At 52.2% G+C, this 22,803-nt stretch overlaps 1 protein-coding gene across 1 annotated transcript in view; it reads left to right on the forward strand.

Moving 5' to 3' along the window:
- SORD (sorbitol dehydrogenase) overlaps positions 1-16,838 on the forward strand; it is a 30,489-nt gene extending 13,651 nt beyond the window's left edge. Inside the window, exons 3-9 of the mRNA XM_062205821.1 lie at positions 1,262-1,426; positions 5,487-5,646; positions 9,257-9,375; positions 11,830-11,895; positions 12,570-12,745; positions 14,333-14,454; positions 15,243-16,838. Coding sequence (XP_062061805.1) covers positions 1,262-1,426; positions 5,487-5,646; positions 9,257-9,375; positions 11,830-11,895; positions 12,570-12,745; positions 14,333-14,454; positions 15,243-15,408 — 974 coding nt within the window. The 3' untranslated portion in view covers positions 15,409-16,838. The remainder of the gene's footprint in view (positions 1-1,261; positions 1,427-5,486; positions 5,647-9,256; positions 9,376-11,829; positions 11,896-12,569; positions 12,746-14,332; positions 14,455-15,242) is intronic.
- The last annotated feature ends 5,965 nt before the right edge of the window (positions 16,839-22,803 follow it).

Below are 22,803 nucleotides of genomic sequence, written 5' to 3' on the forward strand. Positions count from 1 at the left end.
CGCCGGCCCCAAGCCGTGTCTTAATCCCTGCGATGAGCACCTGCTCCTTCCAAAGTTTTGATCTCAGAATTCATCATTCTGTTCCTTACTCTGGCCGCTAAAACCAGAGCCACACCTGCTGGGTCCCTGGTGGCCTGTGTAGGATGTCTGAATGTACAGTGGAGCTTCTGCGTCATCCTCCTAAAGCCAGGCTTCTCTCAGGAAGATACTAGTAGTGTGGTCCTCAGAGCAGGAATAGACCAGCAATGCTTTAGTACTTAGGGCACCATTATTTTAGACTTGGAAAACTGACAACAACAATACCACCTTAAATCTTGCTTTATTTAAACCCTTCAAAGGGAACTGCCAGTTGAAATCTTTGGATGGTGTGAATAAAGCTGCTCCTTTTGAGAACTCAGCGCACAAACTGTTGCCAAGCCAAGGTTCTGCCAGACTCATTCTCAGATAGGTAGGAACCAGGCTCATCGCTGCCTGAAAACAGTTATCTCCTGGAGAAGTTTGTTGTCTTAAATGGTTGGTACATTTCTCCCTACTGGTAATATCTTATATACACAGTGATTGGTCAGGATTCTCCCCAGAAACAGAACAAATAAGATGTGGTATGTGTGTGTGTGTGTGTGTGTAGAGGGAAGGGCGACAGAGGCGGAGATCCATGTTGAGGTGTTGGCTCATGCCATCATGGGGGTCTGGGAGCTGGCACGTTGAAAATTCATGGGGCAGGCCAGCGGAGTGGACTCCAGGTGAGGGGGAACGTTGTAGTCTCAAGTCCCGAGATCTGTAGGGCAGCCTGGCAGCCCAGGCAGGGTTTCTATGCCACTCTTTCTCCTTGGGGAAAGCCTCGGGCTTGCCTCTCAAGGCCTTCAAATTGAGGGGGTGAGGCCCAGCCACGCTGTGGAGAGCAAGCAGCTTCGCCCCAATTCTACTGACTTAAACGTTAGTCACAGGTCTGAGAAATACGTTCACAGGAACACCTAGACTGTGTGTGACCAAACCGTGGGGCGTCAGAGTCTGGCCAGGTCGACACAAAACTAGCCCTCACGTGCCGTTCACGTGCTCCATGGAGGCTGTCTGTGGGTTTGCCTTCTGAGACTTTACGAGGCTCTCTGTGTAGCGTGTTCCCATCAGTGGTCTACACTGTGCACCTGGCCTCGGAAACCCACACCTCTGCCCTGCGCGGAGCGGGGGAGTGGCTGGGTGCCGCGGCACGCTGGAGGGGCGGTTCTCCCCCTCACTTGTCTCCCCCCTCTCCTATCCCCCTCAGAGGTGCTGCTGAAGATGCATTCCGTGGGGATCTGCGGTTCAGACGTCCACTACTGGCAGCACGGCCGGATCGGGGATTTTGTCGTGAAGAAGCCCATGGTGCTGGGGCATGAAGCTGCAGGCACCGTCGTCAAAGTGGGATCCTCGGTGACACACCTCAAACCAGGTCAGCCAAGTCCACCTGCTGGGCTGTGCTCCAGATTCTAGCGACACCGGTGTCCCACGGTTTTCTCCACTCCCCAACACCCCCCTCCCTGTTACAAATTTTATATTTAGCAGTAAAAATGAGTCTAGAACAACACAAGGCACTATGGTGGAATAAATATGGAAAGGCATTTGTTGTGGGCAGAGGTAGTTAAAGAAGCTCCTGCAGGAGACTAATTTTTTTTTTAAGATCATTTATTTGAGGGGCCGGTGCTGTGGCGTAGTGGGTGGAGCCACCACCTTCAGTGCTGGCATCCATATGGGTGCTGGTTCTAGTCCTGGCTGCTCTACTTCCAATCCAGCTCTCTGCTCTGGCCTGGGAAAGCAGTAGAAGATGGCCCAGGTCCTTGGGCCCCTGCATCTGCGTGGGAGACCCGGAGGAGGATCCTGGCTCCTGGCTTTGGATTGGCTCAGCTCTGGCTGTTGCTGCCAGTTGGGGAGTGAGCCAGCGGATGGAAGAGCTTGCTCTCTCTCTCTCTCTCTCTGCCTCTCCTTCTCTCTCTGTGTAACTCTGACTTTCAAATAAATAAATGAATCTTTTTAAAAAAGATTTATTTATTTGAAAGGCAGATTTATAGAGAGAGTGAGGGAAAGACAGACAGATAGATCTTTCATCCTCTGGTTCACTCCCCAAATGACCACAATAGCCAGAGCCAGGCTGGCCTAGGCCCAAGCCAGGAGCCAGGAGCTTCTTCTGGTCTCCCACATGAGTTCAGGGGCCCAAGTACTTGGGCCTTCTTCCGCTGCTTTCCTAGGCACATTAGCAGGGAGCTGGATCAGAAGTGGAGCAGCTTGGGACTGTCGGCAGAGGCTAAACCTTCTACTCCACATGCCAACCCCTAAAAACTTTTATTTATTTGAAAGACTAAGAAGAGATCTTTCTTCTGCTGGTTCTCTCCCCAAATGCCTGCAACAGAGCTGGACCAGGCTGAAGCCATGAACCAGGAACTCAATCTAGCTCCTACATAGGTGGCAGGGACCCAAATCTCCAGCCGTTGCCCACTGCCTTACAGGGTGCTCACCCGGAGGAAACTGGAATTGGGGCAGAGCCGGAACTCGATCCTCCAATATGAGATGTGCGTGTTCCAAGTGGCAGCTTCACCACTGTGCCAGACACCACCCCCTGGGTGCTTTCGACACAAAACGACTCATAAAAATAGCTTACTACGTCTGTGCTGAATAAACGCCAGACCTATGGGTTCTTAGCAGGCTCCTCACATTGTCCTCAGGCTCAGGAGGTCCCTAATTCCTCTAGTCCAGAGGTCAAACTGTGCGGCCCCCTAAGCTCCCATCCTATCTCCACCTCATTGGTTTATGGTGAGGAAGAAGCCAACTTTTGTGATGCGCTTCGCCTGGTGCCCACCTGATGCTCCCTAAGTGGCAGGTCTTGCTGTGCTGTGCCACCACTGGGCAACTGTATCCTGTAGGTGTAAGCACTTCTTCCCAATGGGCCCTGGTGCGTGGGCTCCTCCTGAACAGCCAGGCCCTGCGGCGGGAGGGGCCCTGAAGGTCACTGCCTCCCTCTCCTTCAGCCATTCTTGGTCCCCAGCTTTGTTCCTGGCTGCCAGTGGGGCAGATTTCTCCTCCCTGCTGTGGAGCTGGCACCTCAGCTCAGGCAGGAGGGTCCACTAGGGTTTCTAGGACAGCCTCTGATTAGCTGGTGTGAGTCATTCCTCAAGTTCAGATGGAGTTAAAATCCAGCTAGAACGTTGGCATGTCGCAACATCTGCAGTATTAAAACCTCCTGCAAGTCTGCTCTTGAGCTGCAAGCATGAAGGCCACCTGCTGGAGTTCTGAGCAGGGCTGGGTGCTGGCATCAAGACCATCTGCACCGTCCCCGAGCCTCAGGGTGACTGCTTGCCTTGAATTGTTCATACCTTTCTCCCTTTCCTTTGCAGCATGATAGACTACTCTCTAACCAACAGCATTTATTTGTCACGTCCTAGGACAATTGTCACCAATAAGCAATGCCCTTCTAAGATACTAGTGACACTGGTGTCCCATCATTTTGTGCCCCCAGTCATAAATCTTATGTTTAGCAGTAAACATTTCTCTAGCGTAACACAAGGCACCATGGAGAAATAAAAATGGAGCAGAACATTCATTAACCCCAAGGCACACTTGTCCAAGATGAGAAGGCAAGACATGCTTTAAAAAAAAACAAAATTAGGACACTGGAAACAGTTGTCTATCAGTAGGAGAGTGGCTGAGCTAACTATGGGCTACTCACAATGGGGCACTATGCAGCCATGAAAAAAATGGGTTGTTGATAGCACCACAACATGGAGTAATCTGAGAGCACGAGAATGAGGGAAAGAAGCCAGATGCGAATATGTGCATTGTGTTTTTGATTCCATGATGTTCTGGAACAGATAGTACTAAGCTATGGTGAAAAGAACCACAGAACATTGGCTGCCCGTGTGTGTTTGTGTGTGTGTATGTGTGTGTGTCTGTGTAGAGGTGGTATTGACTGAAGGGACACACAAAGGAATTTAATTTCTGAGGTAGTAGTGATGTTCTGTTTTTTTTTGTTTTTGTTTTTGTTTTTGTTTTGTTTTTTTTTTTTTTTTTGACAGCCAGAGTGGACAGTGAGAGAGAGAGAGACAGAGAGAAAGGTCTTCCTTTGCCATTGGTTCACCCTCCAATGGCCGCTGCGGCCGGCGCGCTGCGGCCGGCGCACCGCGCTGATCTGAACACAGGAGCCAGGTGCTTCTCCTGGTCTCCCGTGGGGTGCAGGGCCCAAGTACTTGGGCCATCCTCCACTGCACTTCCTGGCCACAGCAGAGAGCTGGCCTGGAAGAGGGGCAACCGGGACAGAATCCGGCGCCCTGACTGGGACTAGAACCTGGTGTGCCGGCGCCGCAAGGCGGAGGATTAGCCTAGTGAGCCACGGCGCCGGCCTTGTTCGGTGTCTTGATGTGTTACACAAGTAAATGCATTTATCAAAATTCATTCACTGGTCCACTTAAGACTTGGGCATTTCCTTATGTCAAAAGTTTACATTAAAAAAAAAAAGCCATAAACAAAGATTGAGCTCTAGTTGCTGATATACAGGTTGACATGTTGTAGGGTGAAATGAACTGATGCCTACAGCCTACTTTGAAATGCATCAGGAAAGAAGATGCATTGATGTCTGGGGGCGACACGAGCAGATGGCACGGAGGGTTGGGTGGAGAGATACAAGATGAAGCCAACACAGCTAAAATTCCCTGAAGAATCTAGGTGGAGGGTAGCTGTGTTTCACTGTACAATTCTGTGAACTTTGCTGTATATTGGGAAATTTTCATAAAGGAAAAACAAAGCAAGAGAGCAATGCTCAGGCTGTTTCCAAGCAGGGGTAGTGAGGTGTGGAGTGTGACAAGCCTTGCATATTATTTTCTGTACTGGAGTCTGAGGCTTGCACAGGTGCTCAGCCTTTGAGGTTCTGCTGACCAGGAAGCAGCTGACTCCTAGCTTATTGCCTAAACACAGCCAGACTGAACTTCAAACGTGCCATGATTATGAGTCTCAGCTCTGTAGAGTCCTTCTCCATATTTTCACAACAGACAAAGAAAAAAAGATATGCAAACCGCAGACAAACTCCTCTTTTACATCACTTTCAGAAGGAGAACCAGACCTGGCTTGGCTTGCAGATGGGCCTTGTTCTGTGCTTCCCAAGCTGGGAAGTGACTGTGGAGCCAGAGGGCAGCATTGGCTTTTCACACGAATTAGAAAAGAGCAGGTGCAACCTGCCGTCTGCAGGGATGTGGGCTGATCCTTTCCCCAAGTTTGAGCTGCATCTGCTCTCCCTTGGATGCACCAATATGCTGGGCTTGCCCCGGACACCCGGGTTCCCAAGGAGGAAGACGGCTCAGCAGCCGCATTGTTCTTTCCCCAGGCCCTGCCCACAAGCCTGCATGCCTTCACAGCATCTCTGCCCTTGCTCTTGTTTTCAAAGATCAGAAAACCAGGAACCAGGCCAAGGAGGAGGCAGGCTCTGCTTCCACTCTTGGGCTCGGTCATGTCTTAGTTTTCCTCTCCAGGTGATCGTGTTGCCATCGAGCCTGGCGCCATCCGAGAAAATGATGAATACTGCAAGGCCGGCCGCTACAACCTGTCGCCCACCATCTTCTTCTGTGCCACGCCCCCTGATGACGGGAACCTCTGCCGCTTCTACAAACACAATGCAAACTTCTGTTACAAGTCAGTGCCTGTGGCTCCAGCATGTTGCTTGGACCTCTCTCCCTCCTTTTGTTTAGTGACCTTTCTTCTAGTTTCCCATAGTGATTTCTACATTCTTTTTAGTTCATAATTTTAAAAAAGGATTTATTTATTTGAAAGGAAGAGTTCCAAGACAGAGACAAAGAGGTCTTCCATCTGCTGGTTCACTCCCCAGGTGGCCACAATGGCCAAGGCTGGGCCAGGCCAAAACCAGGAGCCAGGAACTTCATCTGGGTCTCCCATGTGGGTGGTAGGGGCCCAAGCACTTGTGCCGTGTCCCACTGCTTTCCCAAGCCATTAGCAGGGAGCTGGATCAGAAGCAGAGCAACCAGGATTCGGATCGGCAATCACATGGGATGCTGCCAAGCAGTGGTTTAACCACAGTGCCAGCCCCTTGGTTCATGACTGTAAACACAAGGCTTCAGTCATCAGGCCTGCCCTTCTTGGTGGCGTTCAGTGAGGGTAGCCATACTAGGACTAAGCCTGACCTGCAGTGCTTGGCTTTAGTCTTCCAGTCTGACTTTCCCTCATCTATAGCGACAAACAGGAAATTCTTGCTGAAATCACTCCCTCCCTCCTTCTGGAGAGAGAACTCGTCCTGTCTTATCTTCCGTTATTGGTTTCCACCACAACCACCAGAAAGGTGTTGTTCTTGATGACCTTGAGAACAGCAAACAATCACAACAGCAACTGACATGCAAGTGTGGCCCAGGGCACGCAGGCTGGAATCGGGGCCCAATCCCTCCTAGCAAGTAACTTTGGGGAAGTGACTTAACCCTCCCTGCTTCGGTTTCATTTAATCACTAGAAGATTAAATAAGGCAATGCATGTAAAGTCACAATTATGACTACTGAGTACCTGCCCTTGTACCAATAAGCACTTTGCATGCCTTATCTTATTTAACCTTCCCAAGAATAATGGTGAGGTGGGCGCTCTGACTGCAGTTTAATGCAAGGGCTGACTGAGGCAGAAAGAGGCTAACTGACTCGGGTACAGAGCAGAACTAGGACTCAAACTGGGAACCTGCCCTGTGCCCACTGCCCCACCCCGTCTCGTGCCTGCGATGGTCTTGAGGTGAGAAGTTGTGTCCGGGAGAAGCCCAGTGTTGCCCCTCCTGCATGGGATGCTGATGTGCCGCTCCCCTCTCACCTGGCCCAAGCACATTTTGTTTCCACCTCAGCCTGGCCCCACCAGTGCCTTGGCCAGTGGAAGCCAGATGCCAGCCACAGGGGCAGGGTGACAGATCTGTTTTTCTAGTGCCTACTGGAAGCCTTGAGAGCAGTCGCAGGCCAGAGACCTTGCGATGAGTTTAAGTCAACAGCCAAGCCTATTCTAGAAGAAAGCAGGTTATCTGGACAGAGCCTCCATTTCAGCTAATGCTTCCTGGATCAGCTCATCTTTTCCTGGGCCCTTTCCAAGTCAAGGCGCCAAACCACATTTTCAAGGAAGGCAGAACATCATAGAAGCAGAACTCAAGACTAACCACTGGGCTCTGCCACTTACCAACTGTGAGCACTTGAGCAAGTTCCTTAAATTGTACAGGTATAACTTCAAAATCCTGGCCTGTCAAATGGAGGTGATCATAGCACCTCCCTCACAGACTTGTGAATGCGATTCGAAGAGAAAGCACTTGGCATGAGCACCCAGATGTGTCATAGCCATGGTCTTATGGTCTGGGGGATGGATGCGCAGGATCTGGCCTTGTGCTGAGGTTGAGGTGATGTGTAAGGAATGGCAGAGGGTGGTGGAGGGGCCGAGGAGGGTCCCTGGGGGCTGTGTACTCCGCCTCCTGCCCCCTCCTTTCTTCCAAGGGTCCTTTCTGGCCTGGGCCGTGGCCCTCCCCTCTAATGTGTTGTGGAGGATTCCTGCACAGCCACGGCTGCTGTATTTTCCCACTCATCTGTTTTCTTTCCATCTCCCTGCTTCCCCCTTGGCTACTTGATCGCCCTTGGTCCTCCTTTGCTTACCCCTGAGCCAAGCTGCCTTGTCATTCTCTGGGGGTTATAAAGTCATAAAAGGCTAAGGCTGGGAGGAAACTTTGAGTATTCCCATCCCCATCCCCAATCCCATCTCTCCTGGATGTCCTTATTCTGAAGAGAATGAAGAGGGGAGGTGTGGGGCGCACTCAGTTCCCAACTAAAGATCCCATCCCTCACCCCCACCCAGCTCAGGGCCATTCTGAGCTCGTAGGGAGGCCCAGATATGAAGGGGCAGGTGTGCCTGAGAGTGCTTGCTGGGGTCTCTGAGAGAGTCAGGGCTCCTCATTATTTCACTTGGAACCTTGTTCCCCTTTGTAGACTTGATGTCTGTGGGGTGGTGAATAGAAGAGGTATGGACAATAGTCAGAGCACAGGAGCAGGCGGGGATGGGAGGAGTGGATGGGGAGGGGAGCGGGGAGGAAAGAAGCAGAGTGGTGGTGGCCGACCACGGGCCTTGTGATTTGTTCAGCTAAGGATTGGGAATGGTGGCACTGTGGGCACAGGCACAAGGCTGGGATGCCACCTTCCCTTCTGGAACCAGAGGATTTTCCTGTTCCTGCATCCAGAGGTGCTGAGGGCTCTGGATGAATCCTGGGCACTGAGGAACTTGCAGAGTTTGGATATTAGCTACAGAGCTGCTTGTACCAAGAGGCAGCTGAGATGAGCCAGGCAGACACCATGGAATCAGGAGACCTGGTTTAAGTTCTGTTTGCCAGCCTGGTAACCTTGGGCGAGTCTCTCAATGTCACTGACATTCTGTTTCCTCCTCTGCAAAAGAAAGGTAAAAATAAAGCCTGCCCTTCCTGCCTGGCCGGGCTATCCCGAGGATTAAATGAGATAACGGGCGAGAAAGCTCTCTAATCCGTAAAGCCTTCTGCAAATGTTTACTGTCATCCTCCAGTGGGCCTGTTGATGGGGCTGAGATGCCAGGAGGCTCAGAAGTAAAAACCAAGAAGCCGTGGTGAATGTGACACAGCGTTTAATCAGCTGTGTGGGACAGGTCCGTCCTAACCATTCCCAGGGGAGCCAGGCAGCTGCTGTCAGCAGGTGTGGCTCTCCTGGAAGATGTCCTCTGGGGGACAGGGAACAGAGTGGCACCTGTGCAGTTGCGGATGGCTGAGGCAGAGGTGCTGCAATGAGGAGAAGCCATGAGATGCTGGAATGCAGCCAGCCAGCCCCCTGGTTAAATGAACTTCTCATTGATTGATGCCAACCGCCCCACCCCTTAGCTTGGCTGGCACATTGGAGAAAACGTTCACATTCCCTGAAGTGATTTCCTCCGAGAAAACCATTTTCAGATAGGGGTGATGCACGTGGGTACTGGAACCCAAGTACGTCTGACTTCTAATTTGGACCCTTTGAGCCCCTCCCTAGCTTTGGACTTTTGGGGGTGAGTCATTTAGCCCTCCAACCCTCAGTCTCCTCATCTGTAAACTGGAGTGGTGGTACCTGCCACAGAACTGCTCCAAGGATGTGCGTGAATATGCAGTTTGCTTAGTGCACCTAAGTAAATGCTCAGTGAATCTCAACTGTGATTGTTACTGTAACCGTGCGAGTGCGCAATATGATACAGTTAACCCCGTAGACCTAACCTGTGCCAAATGACTCTGCAGGCTTCCTGACAGTATCACCTTTGAGGAAGGAGCCCTCATTGAGCCGATGTCTGTGGGGATCCATGCCTGCCGGCGAGGTGGCGTCACCCTGGGGAACAGCGTCCTTGTGTGCGGAGCCGGTAAGGAGATGACACCTTAGTTATGAGCTCATTCACTGGGGACGCAGGAACCCCTCTTCTCATTTCATCCCCCCTCCAAGGGCTGCGATTGGTCTAGAACCTCTCTGGGTAGGGGAGGGTTATAGAGTCCCATTCCCTCCATGATCAGCACTTGGCTAAATAAATATCTGCAACATGACAGCGACTAATGCTACATTTCCTGGGCAATGTAATCTTTTTGCCTCTTTATTTACTTATTTATTTCTTCATTTGAGAGAGAGAGAGAGAGAGAGAGAGAGAGACATTCTGCTGGTTCATCCTCCGAATGGCAGCTGATGCCCAGAGCTGGGGCAGGGCAGAAGCCACGGAGCTGGGAACACAGACTGGGTCTCCCGCATGGGTGGTAGGAACCCAACTACCTGAGCCACGACCATTGCATCTGCAGGAATCTGGAATTAGGAGCCTGGGCTGGAACTCAGATGCAGGCACTCTGACGGGGAATGCAGGCATCCTAACCAGCGTCCTCACCGCCAGGCCAAACACCTGCCTCTCTTGTTCTCTCAAAACATGAGTCTTGTGATTGTTTCTGAACTCTTCCCAGGAAGCTAGGGCAGTATTTGTTGGGAGTAAAGGGGGGGAGGGGGGGTGGATTTTGGAACTTTAAATCATACCGGAGCAGTGACTGCCTCGTCGTCTTATGCATAGGGGAGGCGGGGCCCATTCTCCTGGCCAAGGAGCCCGCGCTCCGCCCCCAGTGGGGCTGCAGCTCCCTGCCTTCTCCTGCTCCCTGCTTCCAGCCCCCCAGAACCAAGCCCAGCAGCCTCGGTCCAACTCATGCCGGGGATCCAGGCAGCATCTCCCCCTTTGGCGGCTGTGATCTGGCCTTTCTCATGCACGTGTGGGAGTGACTTGCCCTGGCAGGGCTCTCTGCAGAGGAGTGATGGGAGAAGAGTGGATTTGCCCCAGGGAGCCAGCAGGCTGCAGGACTCAGGACACGGGGTCATTTAAAATCTGCACAAATAATCATTTGCCATAGAAAAGGAAAACAAGCTACATACACACCACACACACGTGCATACATACATGCACACACACACAGAATTCCCGTTAGCCTGAAAGAACCACTTAACATTTTTGTGCAGAATCTTTTCATTTTGTGTTTTTTTTTAAATGAGACTGTACTAAATATGCTCTTTTTGCCTGTTCTTTTTGAAAAAAAATCAAAATATTGTGAATTTTCCCATGTTGCAGCAGAGTTATGACATCATTTTTAAAATCCCCCTACAGTTTAGTTAACTAGTCACCCTTTTTTGGACATTTCAGGTATTATTTTCCAATGTTTGACTTTCTAGAGGAACTCACAAAATTGTTTTTAAAGGAGCATGTGCAAAAAGCAAACCCCCTCAGAGATTCTGCATTGCCTCATTTTGGGGGCGTAGGTTTTTTGATTTTGTGGCTTAGATGACAGAAACGCAGGGCCTCACAATCGTGGAGGACACAAGTGCAGAACCAGGTGTTGGCAGGGCGGCTGCTTCTGAGGACCAGGGCGGAGGGGCCTGCTCCAGTTGTGGAAGGCCATTTTTCTGCTCCCCGAAAGTGGGCATGGCCTGTAGACACCGCAGGGAAGCGGGTGATCTTGGGCACCTGAGTATCTTGGAGCCACTTGAGCAACAGGGTGAACCCAGGGAGCCAGCTCACTTGAGGATACCGCCCCCGCAGGCTGAGCCTCAGAGACCCCTGGGAAGAGTGTGTGTCTCCTTGGAGTGCAGTGGTGGTTCTCAGGAAGGCAGGGTCACACAAAGCATCCAGGCTCCCTGGGACTCCTTATTCACTAACAAAGTGCACGTTTCCTTCCACCCTCTGGTTCTTTGAGTTTAGCTCCAAGCAGTGCCCAAGGAGAAACAGAACCGAGCTCCAGGTATTTCCCATAAACAATTCTCTGTGCATTTGCTCACTTCTGGTCTCAACAGCAGCTGTTAATGTCTCTTTGTGTGCACGGCACTGGGATAGGTTCTAGAGGCACAAGAAAGATATGGTTCCTGTCTGTGGCCTGGACAAAGGGGAGAGCTGATGTCTAATGATTCACAAACGCAGGGTGGGCACTGGAGTGCAATGGGTTAAGCTGCCCCTGGGATGCCTACATCCTATGGAGTGCCTGGTATCGGGCCCGGCTGCTCTGCTTCTAGTCAGCTTCCTGCTAATTCACCTAGGAAGCAGAAATGATGGCCCAAAGACTTGGGTTCCTGCCACCATGTGGAAGATCCAGACTGAGTTCCTGGCTCCTGGCTTCACTCTGCCCCAGTCCTGGCTGTTCCAGGCATTTGGAGAGCAAACCAGCGGATGAAAGGTCTCTCTCCCTCTCTCTCTCTCTCTCTCTCTGTCACTCTGCCTTTCAAATGAAAGAATGAATGAATAACGAAATCTTTAAAAAACAATAACAATTCACAAACATCCCCCATCTTCTGCTTTGTTTAGGACCAGTCGGGCTGCTCACTTTGCTCGTGGCCAAGGCCATGGGAGCGGGTCAGGTAGTGGTGACTGGTAAGAGGCTTTCTTCTTAAAGTTCCTTCCGGGGGAAATAGCTGGGCTCGTAGTCTGGGCCTGGGACATGAGACCCACTTGCTCTCTGAGCTACTGGGTTTCTGCAGAGCTCCTGTCTTGTCTCCTCTGTCCAGGGCTGAAAAGCCCACCCAGGCATGAGCCACTGAGAGCTCAGAACAAGGCTCTCTTGTGGAGAGGGGGAGTGGAATTTTGTATGTGGGCCTCAGCTGCCTGTATTGGCCCCTTGGTCCTAAGAGGAGGTTCTGCCCTGGATCTGTTTGAGCTCAGGAGGCAAAGGTGTGTGCGGCGCTATGTGGTTTGGGTGGGAGGCATGGAGGGACATGAGTGTGAATGTGTGAGAGGTTTTCTGAGTAAGTGTGGAATGCTATGAGAGTGTGTGCAGGCGAGCGCTGTGCGGCATGTAGGAGGGTGTGCATCTGTGTTTTGTGTGAGGAGAGGTTGATCTGGGAGTGTGTGTGTATGTGTGTGTGTGCGTGTATGTGTAGCTGCCTGGGCTGTGGGGCAGTAAGGGTGCGAGGAGCCCATGTGTTGGGCACAGCGACACAACCCACTTCCCCGAGCTTTGCTGCCGTCAGATCCTGCCCCTCCATTTTACTCTCTTCGTAACCCATCATCCGCTTTCTTCGTCTGAAAGAAACTCTGTTCACCTCCAGATCTGTCTGCCTCTCGGCTGTCCATAGCCAAGGAAGTCGGGGCCGATTTCGTCCTCCAGATCTCCAAGGAGAGCCCTAAGGAAGTGGCCAGCAAAGTGGAAGGGCTGCTGGGGCGCAAGCCAGACGTGACCATCGAGTGCACGGGGGCAGAGGCCGCCATCCAGGCGGGCATCTATGTGAGTGAGCCCGGGGCAGCCTGCCGGCGGGGGAGAGGGCATGGGGCAGAAGCGAGCAGCTCACTGACTTGCTTTCTGGCCCCCAGGCAGGACAAGTTCATCTTCTGGCATCTCTGTTGTCTTAGATGTGCCCCCCACCCAAGGTAGTAACACCCACCTTTGTCTTCACTGAGGCATCGTAGAGTTCAAACAAGATAGCAGACAGGCTTGGGACTTGAAAACTGTCACCTGCCAGACCTTTAGGATGGAGGTGATTTCAAGATCCTGTCTGTGGCCATAAAAATAGGAATCTTGATAGAAAGACCACAGGAGGAACAAGGACTGGGAACTGTGCTCTCGGGGGAGTGCAGGAAAGCCCTATCTTGGTGGTCTTTTTAAAAAAAAAAAGATTTATTTTTATTTGAAAGTTGGAGTTACAGAGAGAGAGGGGGTAGGACAGAGAGAAAGATTTTCCATCCACTGGCTCACTCCCCAAAAGGCTGCACTGCCTTGAGCTGACCTGAAGCCTGGAGCTTCTTCTGGGTCTCCCACATGAGTGCAGGGGCCCAAGCACTTGGGCCATCTTCTGCTGCTTTCCCAGGCACATTAGTAGGGAGCTGGATCAGAAGTGGCGCAGCCGGGACTCAAACCGGCTCCCAAATGGGATGCTGGTGTCCCAAACGGCAGCTTTACCTGCCATGCCACAGCACCAGCCCCACTTCTTGTTTATTGAGGAGAAATTGCAGTCTTGGAGTCATGGAGCCCAGTGACAGCTGTGATGTGGGTTAGTCACCAAGTGAGCAGACTTCTCGGGGTGGACATTGGCTACTGCTCTGCTCTCTGCCATGCTAGCCTGACCTGCCCCTGAGCAGCCCCCCAGCAATTCCTGGGAATCTGACAGGGAGCTAGGGTGGGGGCAGGGAGTGGCATCAACAGGTCAAGTATGAGAAAAAGGAGGGGAAAGAGAACAAGCCCTGGGTTCTATGCACTGCTGCGTGCAGGTGTCTGCCGGGCGCTGGGTAAGCACCTGCGCTGGCTCCAAAAGTCAGCTGCAGCTCGACACGGGTGACCTCCGGCAGCTTGGGAGGAGCCCCCTTCACTTCCACATAGAAGAAGTGCTGAGGGCGAAACCGTGTTCCTGGAAAACTTCCCAATCGAGAGTGTTCTGTGGCTCGCTCTCATCCTCGACATGTCTGTCCTACTTTTCTAATGGGGGCAGCAGCATGTCCCAGGCGGCTTGTGAGTGACGCTGCCGCTTCAGTCGAAACACAACAGGCCGCTCCCGGGGCCCTCCCGGGTGCCAGGCCATCTCCTACCCTCATCCTTTCTCACCCATGAGGAGCCTGGTAGGCTGCCGCCACTTAACCTGCTGCGTCACAGCGCTGGCCCGGGGCAAGTGCATTATTTCAGGAACTGTGCAGAAGATAACATCCACCCTGCTGCACCGCTGGGTTGGATCCCCACATGGAAGAGTTCAGCAGCCAGCAAGGACCGTGTTGCCTGGAACCTCTGGGGTCCCACCTGCCCGGCTCAGAGGGATTGATAGGTTACAGGAAGCGGGAGGTCCACGTTTTCTTCTGAGTTCTCCTGTTTCTGCCTCCTCCCTAGGCCACGCGCTCTGGTGGGACCCTGGTGCTTGTGGGGCTGGGCTCCGACATGACCACCATACCACTGGTGCACGCCGCCCTGCGGGAGGTGGATATCAAGGGCGTGTTTCGATACTGCAACACGTGAGTGTGCTGTGGGTGAGCTGGCTGGCCAGCCGCCAGCAGGACCAGGGCAGGCCCTGCGTGGCCTCTGGGACCAAGAGTCGCTGCCTGTTTATTCACAAGGGGCACTCCCTGGCCGCAGGGACGGCCACGCGATATGATAGGGATCCAGAGGGAGAACACCTACTCCTCTGCAGGAGGGAGGGGATTAAGAGGCAACTCTCGCTGAGGCTCCGCCCCACATCCCCCACCTCCTCTCTTCTCCATGTCCTGAAGTGACCCTGTCTCCACTTTCCCCTTTAAAGGGGAAGAGGAGGACAACAGTAAAAAAATCAAGTCCCACCCTGGGGAGGAGGGGCGGTTTAACTGACACACACCCCCCCCCCCACATTCTGCAGCTCCCCATCTCCCTGCGAGGCCCCTCTATCCGTCTGGGCCAGCCTTGCTGTCGCCGTTAGCTTTAGAGGCTCTAACTCCAGGCCCAGCAGGTGCGAGTGGCTCAGCCGGGGCTGCCCTTCCTCAGGCTGTGGGGCCTCCTTCCCAGTGGCCTCCCTAATAGGGGGATCCAGGCAGAGGGGCAGGAGGGAGGAGAGGGGACAACTGCAGTCAGGCTCCGCACCTGCAAGCCAACTGCAAGCCAAAGGCTGTGCGGCCTCCGCAGCTGGGCTGTAAACTCGGCCTTGCCGAACGGCAGTGCCGTAAGTAAATATGGCTAAGCCGACCCTGGTAGTTTTGGGGGCCTGGCTCTTTTCTCCCTGAAAGCTGACTATAACGTTTGTGATTTTTTTTTTTCTTTTTCCTTTTTACAGGTGGCCAGTAGCAATTTCCATGCTTGCGTCCAAGTCTGTGAATGTAAAGCCCTTAGTCACTCATAGGTTTCCTCTGGAGAAAGCTCTTGAGGCCTTTGAAACAACCAAGCGAGGCCTGGGGGTGAAAGTCATGCTCAAGTGTGACCCGGATGACCAGAATCCCTGATGTCCCCTGGGCTCTGCCCCGGTCCCTGCCTCTCAGCGGCTCCAGGCTGAATGGCTGGGCAGGGGTGGGCTTTGACACATAGCCTTCTTCTGAATGATAAGAATAACTAAAATAATTCATATGAGCGGAGAGCCTTACACGGAGGAACTGGTGTGCCTTAAAGACACAAGAAGGGATGGCTTGGGGGAAGTTGAGGCCAGGATGACCTGTTCATGCTGAACAGAGTTTACCAAGTAGAGCAGAGTTGGACAGGCAGGTGCCGGGAACTCCCTTCTTCCTGACGTGCCTTTGAGTAAGGAGGCAGGCCTAGCCCTTGGCTTCCTGGTGCCATGGGAACAGGCTAGGTGGGGAATGGGGGCTTCACAGGAGCAACAATTTCATTGAGATTTAATTGGCCCAGAGGCTGATTTTCATGCAAATCTGTAACTCAGGGGAGATTGTCAGCAGTTGTAGTTTATAGCACAGTGTTTCTACTGATGAATGCTATTGGGTTTGATGATAAAAGGAGTGGGACAAAAGGGACTGATTTTCCTGGGTTAGGGGTGGCTTAAAAACCCAACGGATGTGTAGAACCGAAACCCACTGTGAGATCAAGCCAGCTTGCATTCCCCAAAGATGGAAACGGTGAGGGCACGTCTCAGTCAGCACCGCTGGAACAGGGCCTCTTCTGCCCCTGAGAAGTCTGTCCTCTGCTGCGCCAGCCCAGGAACCACCTTCCCAGTGCTCCCCATCCCTGCCCTACCGGGCTCCCTTGCCGCTAGGCAACCAGGAGACCTTGAAGGTTTGGTCCAGGCACCTGACTTTCCCCTGCAGAAAGAGCTTCTGCTCCAAGGCTCCCTCACTGATTCTTAGATAATTCCATTTCATTTGGGTTATTAGACAAATCCCTTCTCCGTCTCATAGCCACTTAAGGCCTTGCTATCTTTCTGTCTGTCAGAATGACATTTTCTGAACTTGTCTTATTTTAATTGTGGGGTTTTTTTTCTATGTAAGATTCGGATCCAAACCACATCGTGCCCAGTTTGGGCACTGAAATGATTATTCAAGAATGAGGATATAGTAGCCGTGGTGTAACTTGAGTTGCAGCCTTTAATCCCTCACTTCGGTTGTGGGTGGAGGGTGAGTTTTCTGCCCAGGGAAGGCTACGACCAGGGCCTGGAACTCCTCAAACTGTTGCGCATAATCAACTCTGTTGCTGGTGTCTGGCTCCTGCTGCCGTTTATTCTTGTTTAAGGAGGAGTGGACCGAGGTTGCCCACTTCACAGAGGGAAGAATCCCAGGATTTTTGCAGGTGACACATTTTCTGCATCAAATAGAATTTCATGGACTGTAGGAACTATATGTGAATCACCTCTCATCCTTGCAGCAAAGCCAAAGTGTCTGATTGTTTTACAGCTAAGGAAATAAATCAAGTAACGTGCTCAAGGTCACACGCTGCTTTTGCTCTCTCTCCCGCTTTAAGGAAGGTGGGGTCCTGAGACTACTGTCCACACATCACTCACATTCACACACTCTCTCACACTCACACACACACACTCAGTGGTCACACAGCCCAGCCTACTTGTTCATTTTCCTCTGAGTCCTGCTTAGCTAGGACCAGACTTGCCATATGCCCTCTCTCAAAGCTCTCTCCATCTAGCTCCGTGGCGTCCAAGGCTCCTTTAACATGGAAAGAGGTGGGGAAGGCGTTTGGTGCCGTGGATAACTGGCCTCTCGGCAGACCACATCCCATACTGGAGAGCTGCTGGAACCCGTATTGGGTATGAGTCCCCGCTCATCTTCAGTTCTCACTCCCTGCTAATATGCATCCTGGGAGGCAGCAGGTGATGACTGAGGCATGCACATCCCTGCCACCCAAGTGGGAGACCCTGATGGAGTTCCCGGCTCCTGGCTTTGGTCTGCCCAAGTCCCAGCTGTGGTGGGCATTTGGGGAGTGAACCAGTAGAGAGAAGATGTCTATGTCTGTCTACCTTTTGAGTAAAGGATGGAAATAAATAAAAAAATTTTTCAAAAATTGAATGAGAAAGAATTCTTCCAGTAGAAGTGTCCTGACTGATGTAAGGAGGCCACTGAACATGAAAGGGATCTGGGAGCTGCAGAGAAGAGGGCCACACGCACAGAGACATGCCACTGATTCACAACCATGCTTAGGCTTGATTTTTTTCTTTTAAGATCCATTTATTTATTTGAAAGGCACACTTACATAGAGAAGGAGAGACAGAGATCTTCCATCCACTGATTCACTCCCCAAAAGGTCACAATGGCCTGGGCCAGGCTAAAGCCAGGAGCCCAGAACTGCATCCAGCTCTCCCATGTAGGTGCAGGTTCCCAAAGACCTGGGCCGTTTTCCACCGCCTTCCCAGCTGCATTAGCAGGGAGCTGGATGGGAAGCAGAGCAGACGGAACATGTACCAGCACCTATGTGTGATGCTAGCATCGAGGCAGCAGCTAAACTCACTACGCCACAGCGCCAGCCCCGGGATTGATCTTCTAAGCCAATGTCTTGGAGCCTAGTTTCTGGTCTGTTAAATGGACACACAGGTGATTATGAAGAGCAAAGAAACCTTCGGAAATAGTGCAGGGATTCTCCCCATTTCCAAACCTGAACGGACAGAGCAGGTGGAGGTGGCACAAGTGGTGTGTGTGAGCTAAGACCTGGCTGCTCCGTGAGTGACCAGGGCTATGAGGGCCCAACTTAGGATCACGGAGCTAGAGCCAGGGTTCCCTTCTTTCTGCACCCTTCCAGAAACATCTCGTGCTTGGAAGGAGCCAAGGAAGCCCAGAAATTCATTCCTACCACCACCTCCACTAAGCACTCAATCAATATTGAGTGATTCAGTCCCGGAACCAGGACTATGAATTCCCCACATGCTCCCCAACCTTGGGAAGGCTGGGCCACCTCTGTGTGCTCTGTCACCAGCACCTGGCACCAGTTAGCTTTCAGTCAACACTGAGGACCCCACCCAGGTGGCACTCCCAGTGCCGGGGTGGGGTGGGGTGGAGGGGTGGAGAGCTGGGGAAAAGGACCCTACAGGTAACCTCACAGCTGGAAAGGGAAGCTGCCCAAGGACCCCCGATGAGAAAGGGACATGTGGGCTCCAGCAACTCCCTCTTGCAGGATCCACCCCCAGCCACAGCGCATGCTGGTGTGAACACTCCTGGCTCCAATGTCTGGTTCTCCAATCACCTTCCCCTCTCAGTCTTTCTTGTGTAGGAAGGTCCCGCCTCTTCTCTGCCTCCTATTTTGTGCAAAGAAGGCCTGTCTGGGAGTTGGCAGAGCCAGAGGTCAGGAGACAGATAGGATATATTTGCTATTTGCTATTTCCCAGAACTGTCTGCTGCTCTTGACGTCAACTTAGGGCAAATGACAAGGAAGCAATGTCCATCCAGCTCTGGACACCTGGTGGGCTGGCTGCAGGTAGCAATGCCCAGCAGGTCTCCACCATCCTTGTCCCCCTCCAGATGGGGAATTCTTCTAGGCCTTAGGGAGGAGCAGGGTGGGGGAATGGGCAGCAGTAATGTGGCTCAGAGAGGAGCTCAGGAAGTGCCTTTGAGACATCAGCAAATCCTCTGTGGGACAGCTGCTGCCATGTTGAAGCTGCCCTCCATGCTCCCACAGCTCTGCCCCTCTCTGTGGGCTTCCTGCTCCTCTGAAGGTCCTGGCTGACTCAGACATGGAGCTCCCTCCCTCAGCACCTGTGGGTGGGCATGGCATGTGGGTGGAGTTCCCTGCAGCAGACTGCTCAGTGCATCTTCCTATCAGTGGTGCCGGGGGTGAGGGGGGTGGCTGAGGGCGAGCCTTGTCCTCAGGGCTTGGGCCCATCTGGCCTGTGAGAGGCAGTGTGCTTTAGAGGACTGCGTGCCGTGGGGATGGCACTGTGGCACAGCAGCTGGAGCCACTGCCTATGATGCTGGTTTCCCGTTCCAGTGGATGCCAGTTTGTGTCTCAGCTGCTCCACTTCCAATCCAGCTCCATGCTACTGTCTTGGGAAAAGCAATGGAAGATGGTCCAAGTGTTTGAACCCCTACATCACACGTGGGAGCCCCGGAGGAAGCTCCTAGCTCTTGGCTTTGTCCTGGCCCATCCTGACAGTTGTAGCCACTGGGGAGTGAAGCAGCAGATGGAAGACCTTTCTCTCTGTCTGTCTCTGCCTCTCTATAACTCTGCCTCTCAAATTGAAAAAAAAGAGGACTTGATGCCAGGATTCCTGACTTCTATCTAATCCTGGGGCAGCCACTAACTCACTGTGTGGTTTGCCAAGTCACCTCCCCAATTGGAGGCTTAGTTCCCTCCCTTGGCAACTGAAGGTTGGTGCCAGAGGATCTGAGGTCTCTGGGCACTAATGGTTTTTTTTTTTTTTGACAGGCAGAGTTAGACAGTGAGAGAGAGAGAGAGAGAGAGAGAGAGAGAGAGAGAGAGAGAGAGAAAGATCTTCCTTTCATTGTTTCACTCCCCAAATGGCCTCTACGGCTGGCGCACTGCGCCAATCCAAAGCCAGGAGCCAGGTGCTTCTCCTGGTCTCCCATGGGGTGCAGGGCCCAAGCACTTGGGCCATCCTCCACTGCCTTCCCGGGCCACAGCAGAGAGCTGGACTGGAAGAGGAGCAACCGGGACAGAATCCGGTGCCCCAATTGGTACTAGAACCCGGGGTGCCGGCGCTGCAGGCGGAGGATTAGCCAAATGAGCCGCGGTGCCAGCCTCTGGGTACTAATGTTTTATGGGATGGGTCACCATCTACCAGAGGCTCTGGGGAGTGAGGACCCCTTTGGGGGTATTCTTCAGGATTGAGTGGGAAGGGTCTTCTCTGGTTTCGGTTCAAGCACTGTGTGTGTGTGTGTGCGCACTTGGGAACACCTGCATCCTGAGCATCACCTTGTCTGGTCCTCGGCCTCAGCCTCCCAGGTGTGGTCCTGGGGGGTCTGCACAGCCCAGAGCTGGGCGAGTGGTCACACAGAGACCCAGCATAGCCAGGCCGGGGAGTCCATCACAGGGAGGGAGGACGGTGTGGGGGGAAGATGGGCTCCAGCCCGCAGGGCCTCAGCTCCCAGCTCCCTGTGGGCGGTGCTGGCGCCCGTGGTTCCTACCTGGAGCTCTCTCCTCCTTGGCGGGAATCCCTAGCGGCTCAAGTCAGCTGTTTGCTGTGCCCTGACCGCAGGAGATACCGTATTCCCTGATCAGGCACGTCTGTAAACTGTAAGAAAATAAACAAAGGCAGATAAGTGAAAAACAGAAAGCATAATCTGTTCTCCTGGTTGTTAGCACGCTGGGCGCCTCCTTCCAGTTCTGCCATGCAATCTCATGCCTGAGAAACATGTCCATGGGTTATCCTTGCAAATAGGACTCTGCTTGACGTTTGCCTGTTTTCACCCATAACGAATTAGGACTTTAAAAAAAAAAATCTCAGCTGGCGCCTCCATCTGCAGCGCCAGCATCCCATATGGGCGCTGGTTTGTGTCTTGGCTGCTCCTCTTCCAATCCAGCTCTCTGCTGTGGCCTGAGAAAGCAGTCGAAGATGGCCAAAGTGCTTGGGCTCCTGCGCCCACGTAGGAGACCTGGAAGAAGCTCCTGGCTCCTGGCTTTGGATCGGCACAGCTCCAGCCGTTGCGGCCATCTGGGGAGTGAACCATCGGATGGAAGACCTTTCTCTCGGCCTCTCAAATAAATAAATCATTTTAAATAATCACAATTATCAAATAATTCTTGTTAATATATCCAATGCATTTAACAATAATTCCTTCATCTCATCCATCACCCAATCCATCTGAGCCAAATTTTCCCTAATTATCTTACTGAAGAAAGTGATTATTTTTTACATATTATTTACTGAAATCAAGATCTAAACACATTGCATGTGGTTGTGTCTCCTAAGTCTCTTTACTATAGTTCCCCTCCACTGTGGCTTAAATGCCATTATGTTAATGAAACTGGGCCCTTTATGCTCAATACCATTTTTGAAAATCTACTTATTTTCATTTAATAAATGACATTTTTTCTGCCAACAATGACACACATCGTACTATTATATCACCACATCCCATTGTGTGACTACACTATCATTTATAAAGGCAATCACGATATTTTGCGATTATTTGAATAGTTGATAGGGTTTTGTTCCTGTGATAAAGTGGCAATGCTATCCTTGTGCATACATCTTTGTGCTACTGACTTCTTTTCTGACGCTGTGTTTTAGAAGGAAAACAGTTGCGTTAAGGGGTGTGCGTCTTTTAAAGGCGGCCTGCTTAGACAAGCACACGAAGCACTGCTAGTGACACTAACAGGATCCCGGGGGGTGCTGCACGCCCTGAGCGAGGTGGAAGGGCTCCTGGGGGTGAGCGAGGCCTCAGGGCTGCTGAGGCCATGAAGCCACTTGGGGAAGCTGGGACTTGCGCCCCACCATCCGTAGGCTTGGACAGGTCACGCCTTCTCCACGCCTCAGTTTCCTTAGGAGAAAAATCAGCTTTCCTTGCCAGCTTGGAACCACTGACAGGACGTGAAATACACACCCCATGAAGGGCTGGGGAAGGAGTCCCAGGGAAGAATTCCCTCAACAGGGCTGTGTGCTGGAAGCCCGCCCCCACACCCGCTCACTTCAATGCCAGGGGATGCTGGGTGCCATTACCACGTGTCAATAAGTAATTGGGAAGAAGCAGGGGTGCTGTGTAGGATGTTCCTTTCTGGTTCTGGCTCAGCTCCAATAGGTGCAAATCTGGGAGGGCATAAAAGTAATTGGATTTGTTATTGAGATGCAAATCTTGAATTCTCAGACCCCAAGAGACTTGGCAGTTTATTAACTGTTTTATTTATTTATCTGAAAGAGTTACAGAGAGGGAGAAGACACACAGAGAGATCATCTATCTGTTGTTTTACTCCCCAGATGCCACAATGGCTGGGGCTAGCCAGGCTGAAGTCAGGAGCTTCTTCCAGGACTCCCACATGGGTAGCAGGGACCCAAGCTCTTGGGCCATCTTCCGCTACTTCTCCCAGGCCATTAACAGGGAGCTGGATCCAAAGTGAACCAGAGCCCATATGGGATGCTGTCGTCACTGGTGGTGGCTTTAGCCACTATGCCACAATGCCAGCCCCAATTTATAATTCTTAGGGGACTTTTGTCTTCTGAGGGATTCAAATGCAATTGTCACATTGCTATTTTATTCTCTTGCCATATCTATGTGTATCTGTGTGTGTATACATACATACATATAGAATTTATTTGAAAAGCAGAGAGACAGACAGATGTTTCTTATCTGCTGGCTCACTCCTCAAATGCCTGCAGCATCTGGGGCTGGGCCAGGCCGAAACCGGGAGCCCAGGACTCAATGTGAGTTTCTTACATGGGTAGCAGGGACCCAGGCACCTGAGCTATCGTCAGCTGCCTCCCAAGATGCATTGGCAGG

This window comes from Lepus europaeus, chromosome 11 (assembly GCF_033115175.1).
Source record: "Lepus europaeus isolate LE1 chromosome 11, mLepTim1.pri, whole genome shotgun sequence".
Taxonomy (NCBI): domain Eukaryota; kingdom Metazoa; phylum Chordata; class Mammalia; order Lagomorpha; family Leporidae; genus Lepus; species Lepus europaeus.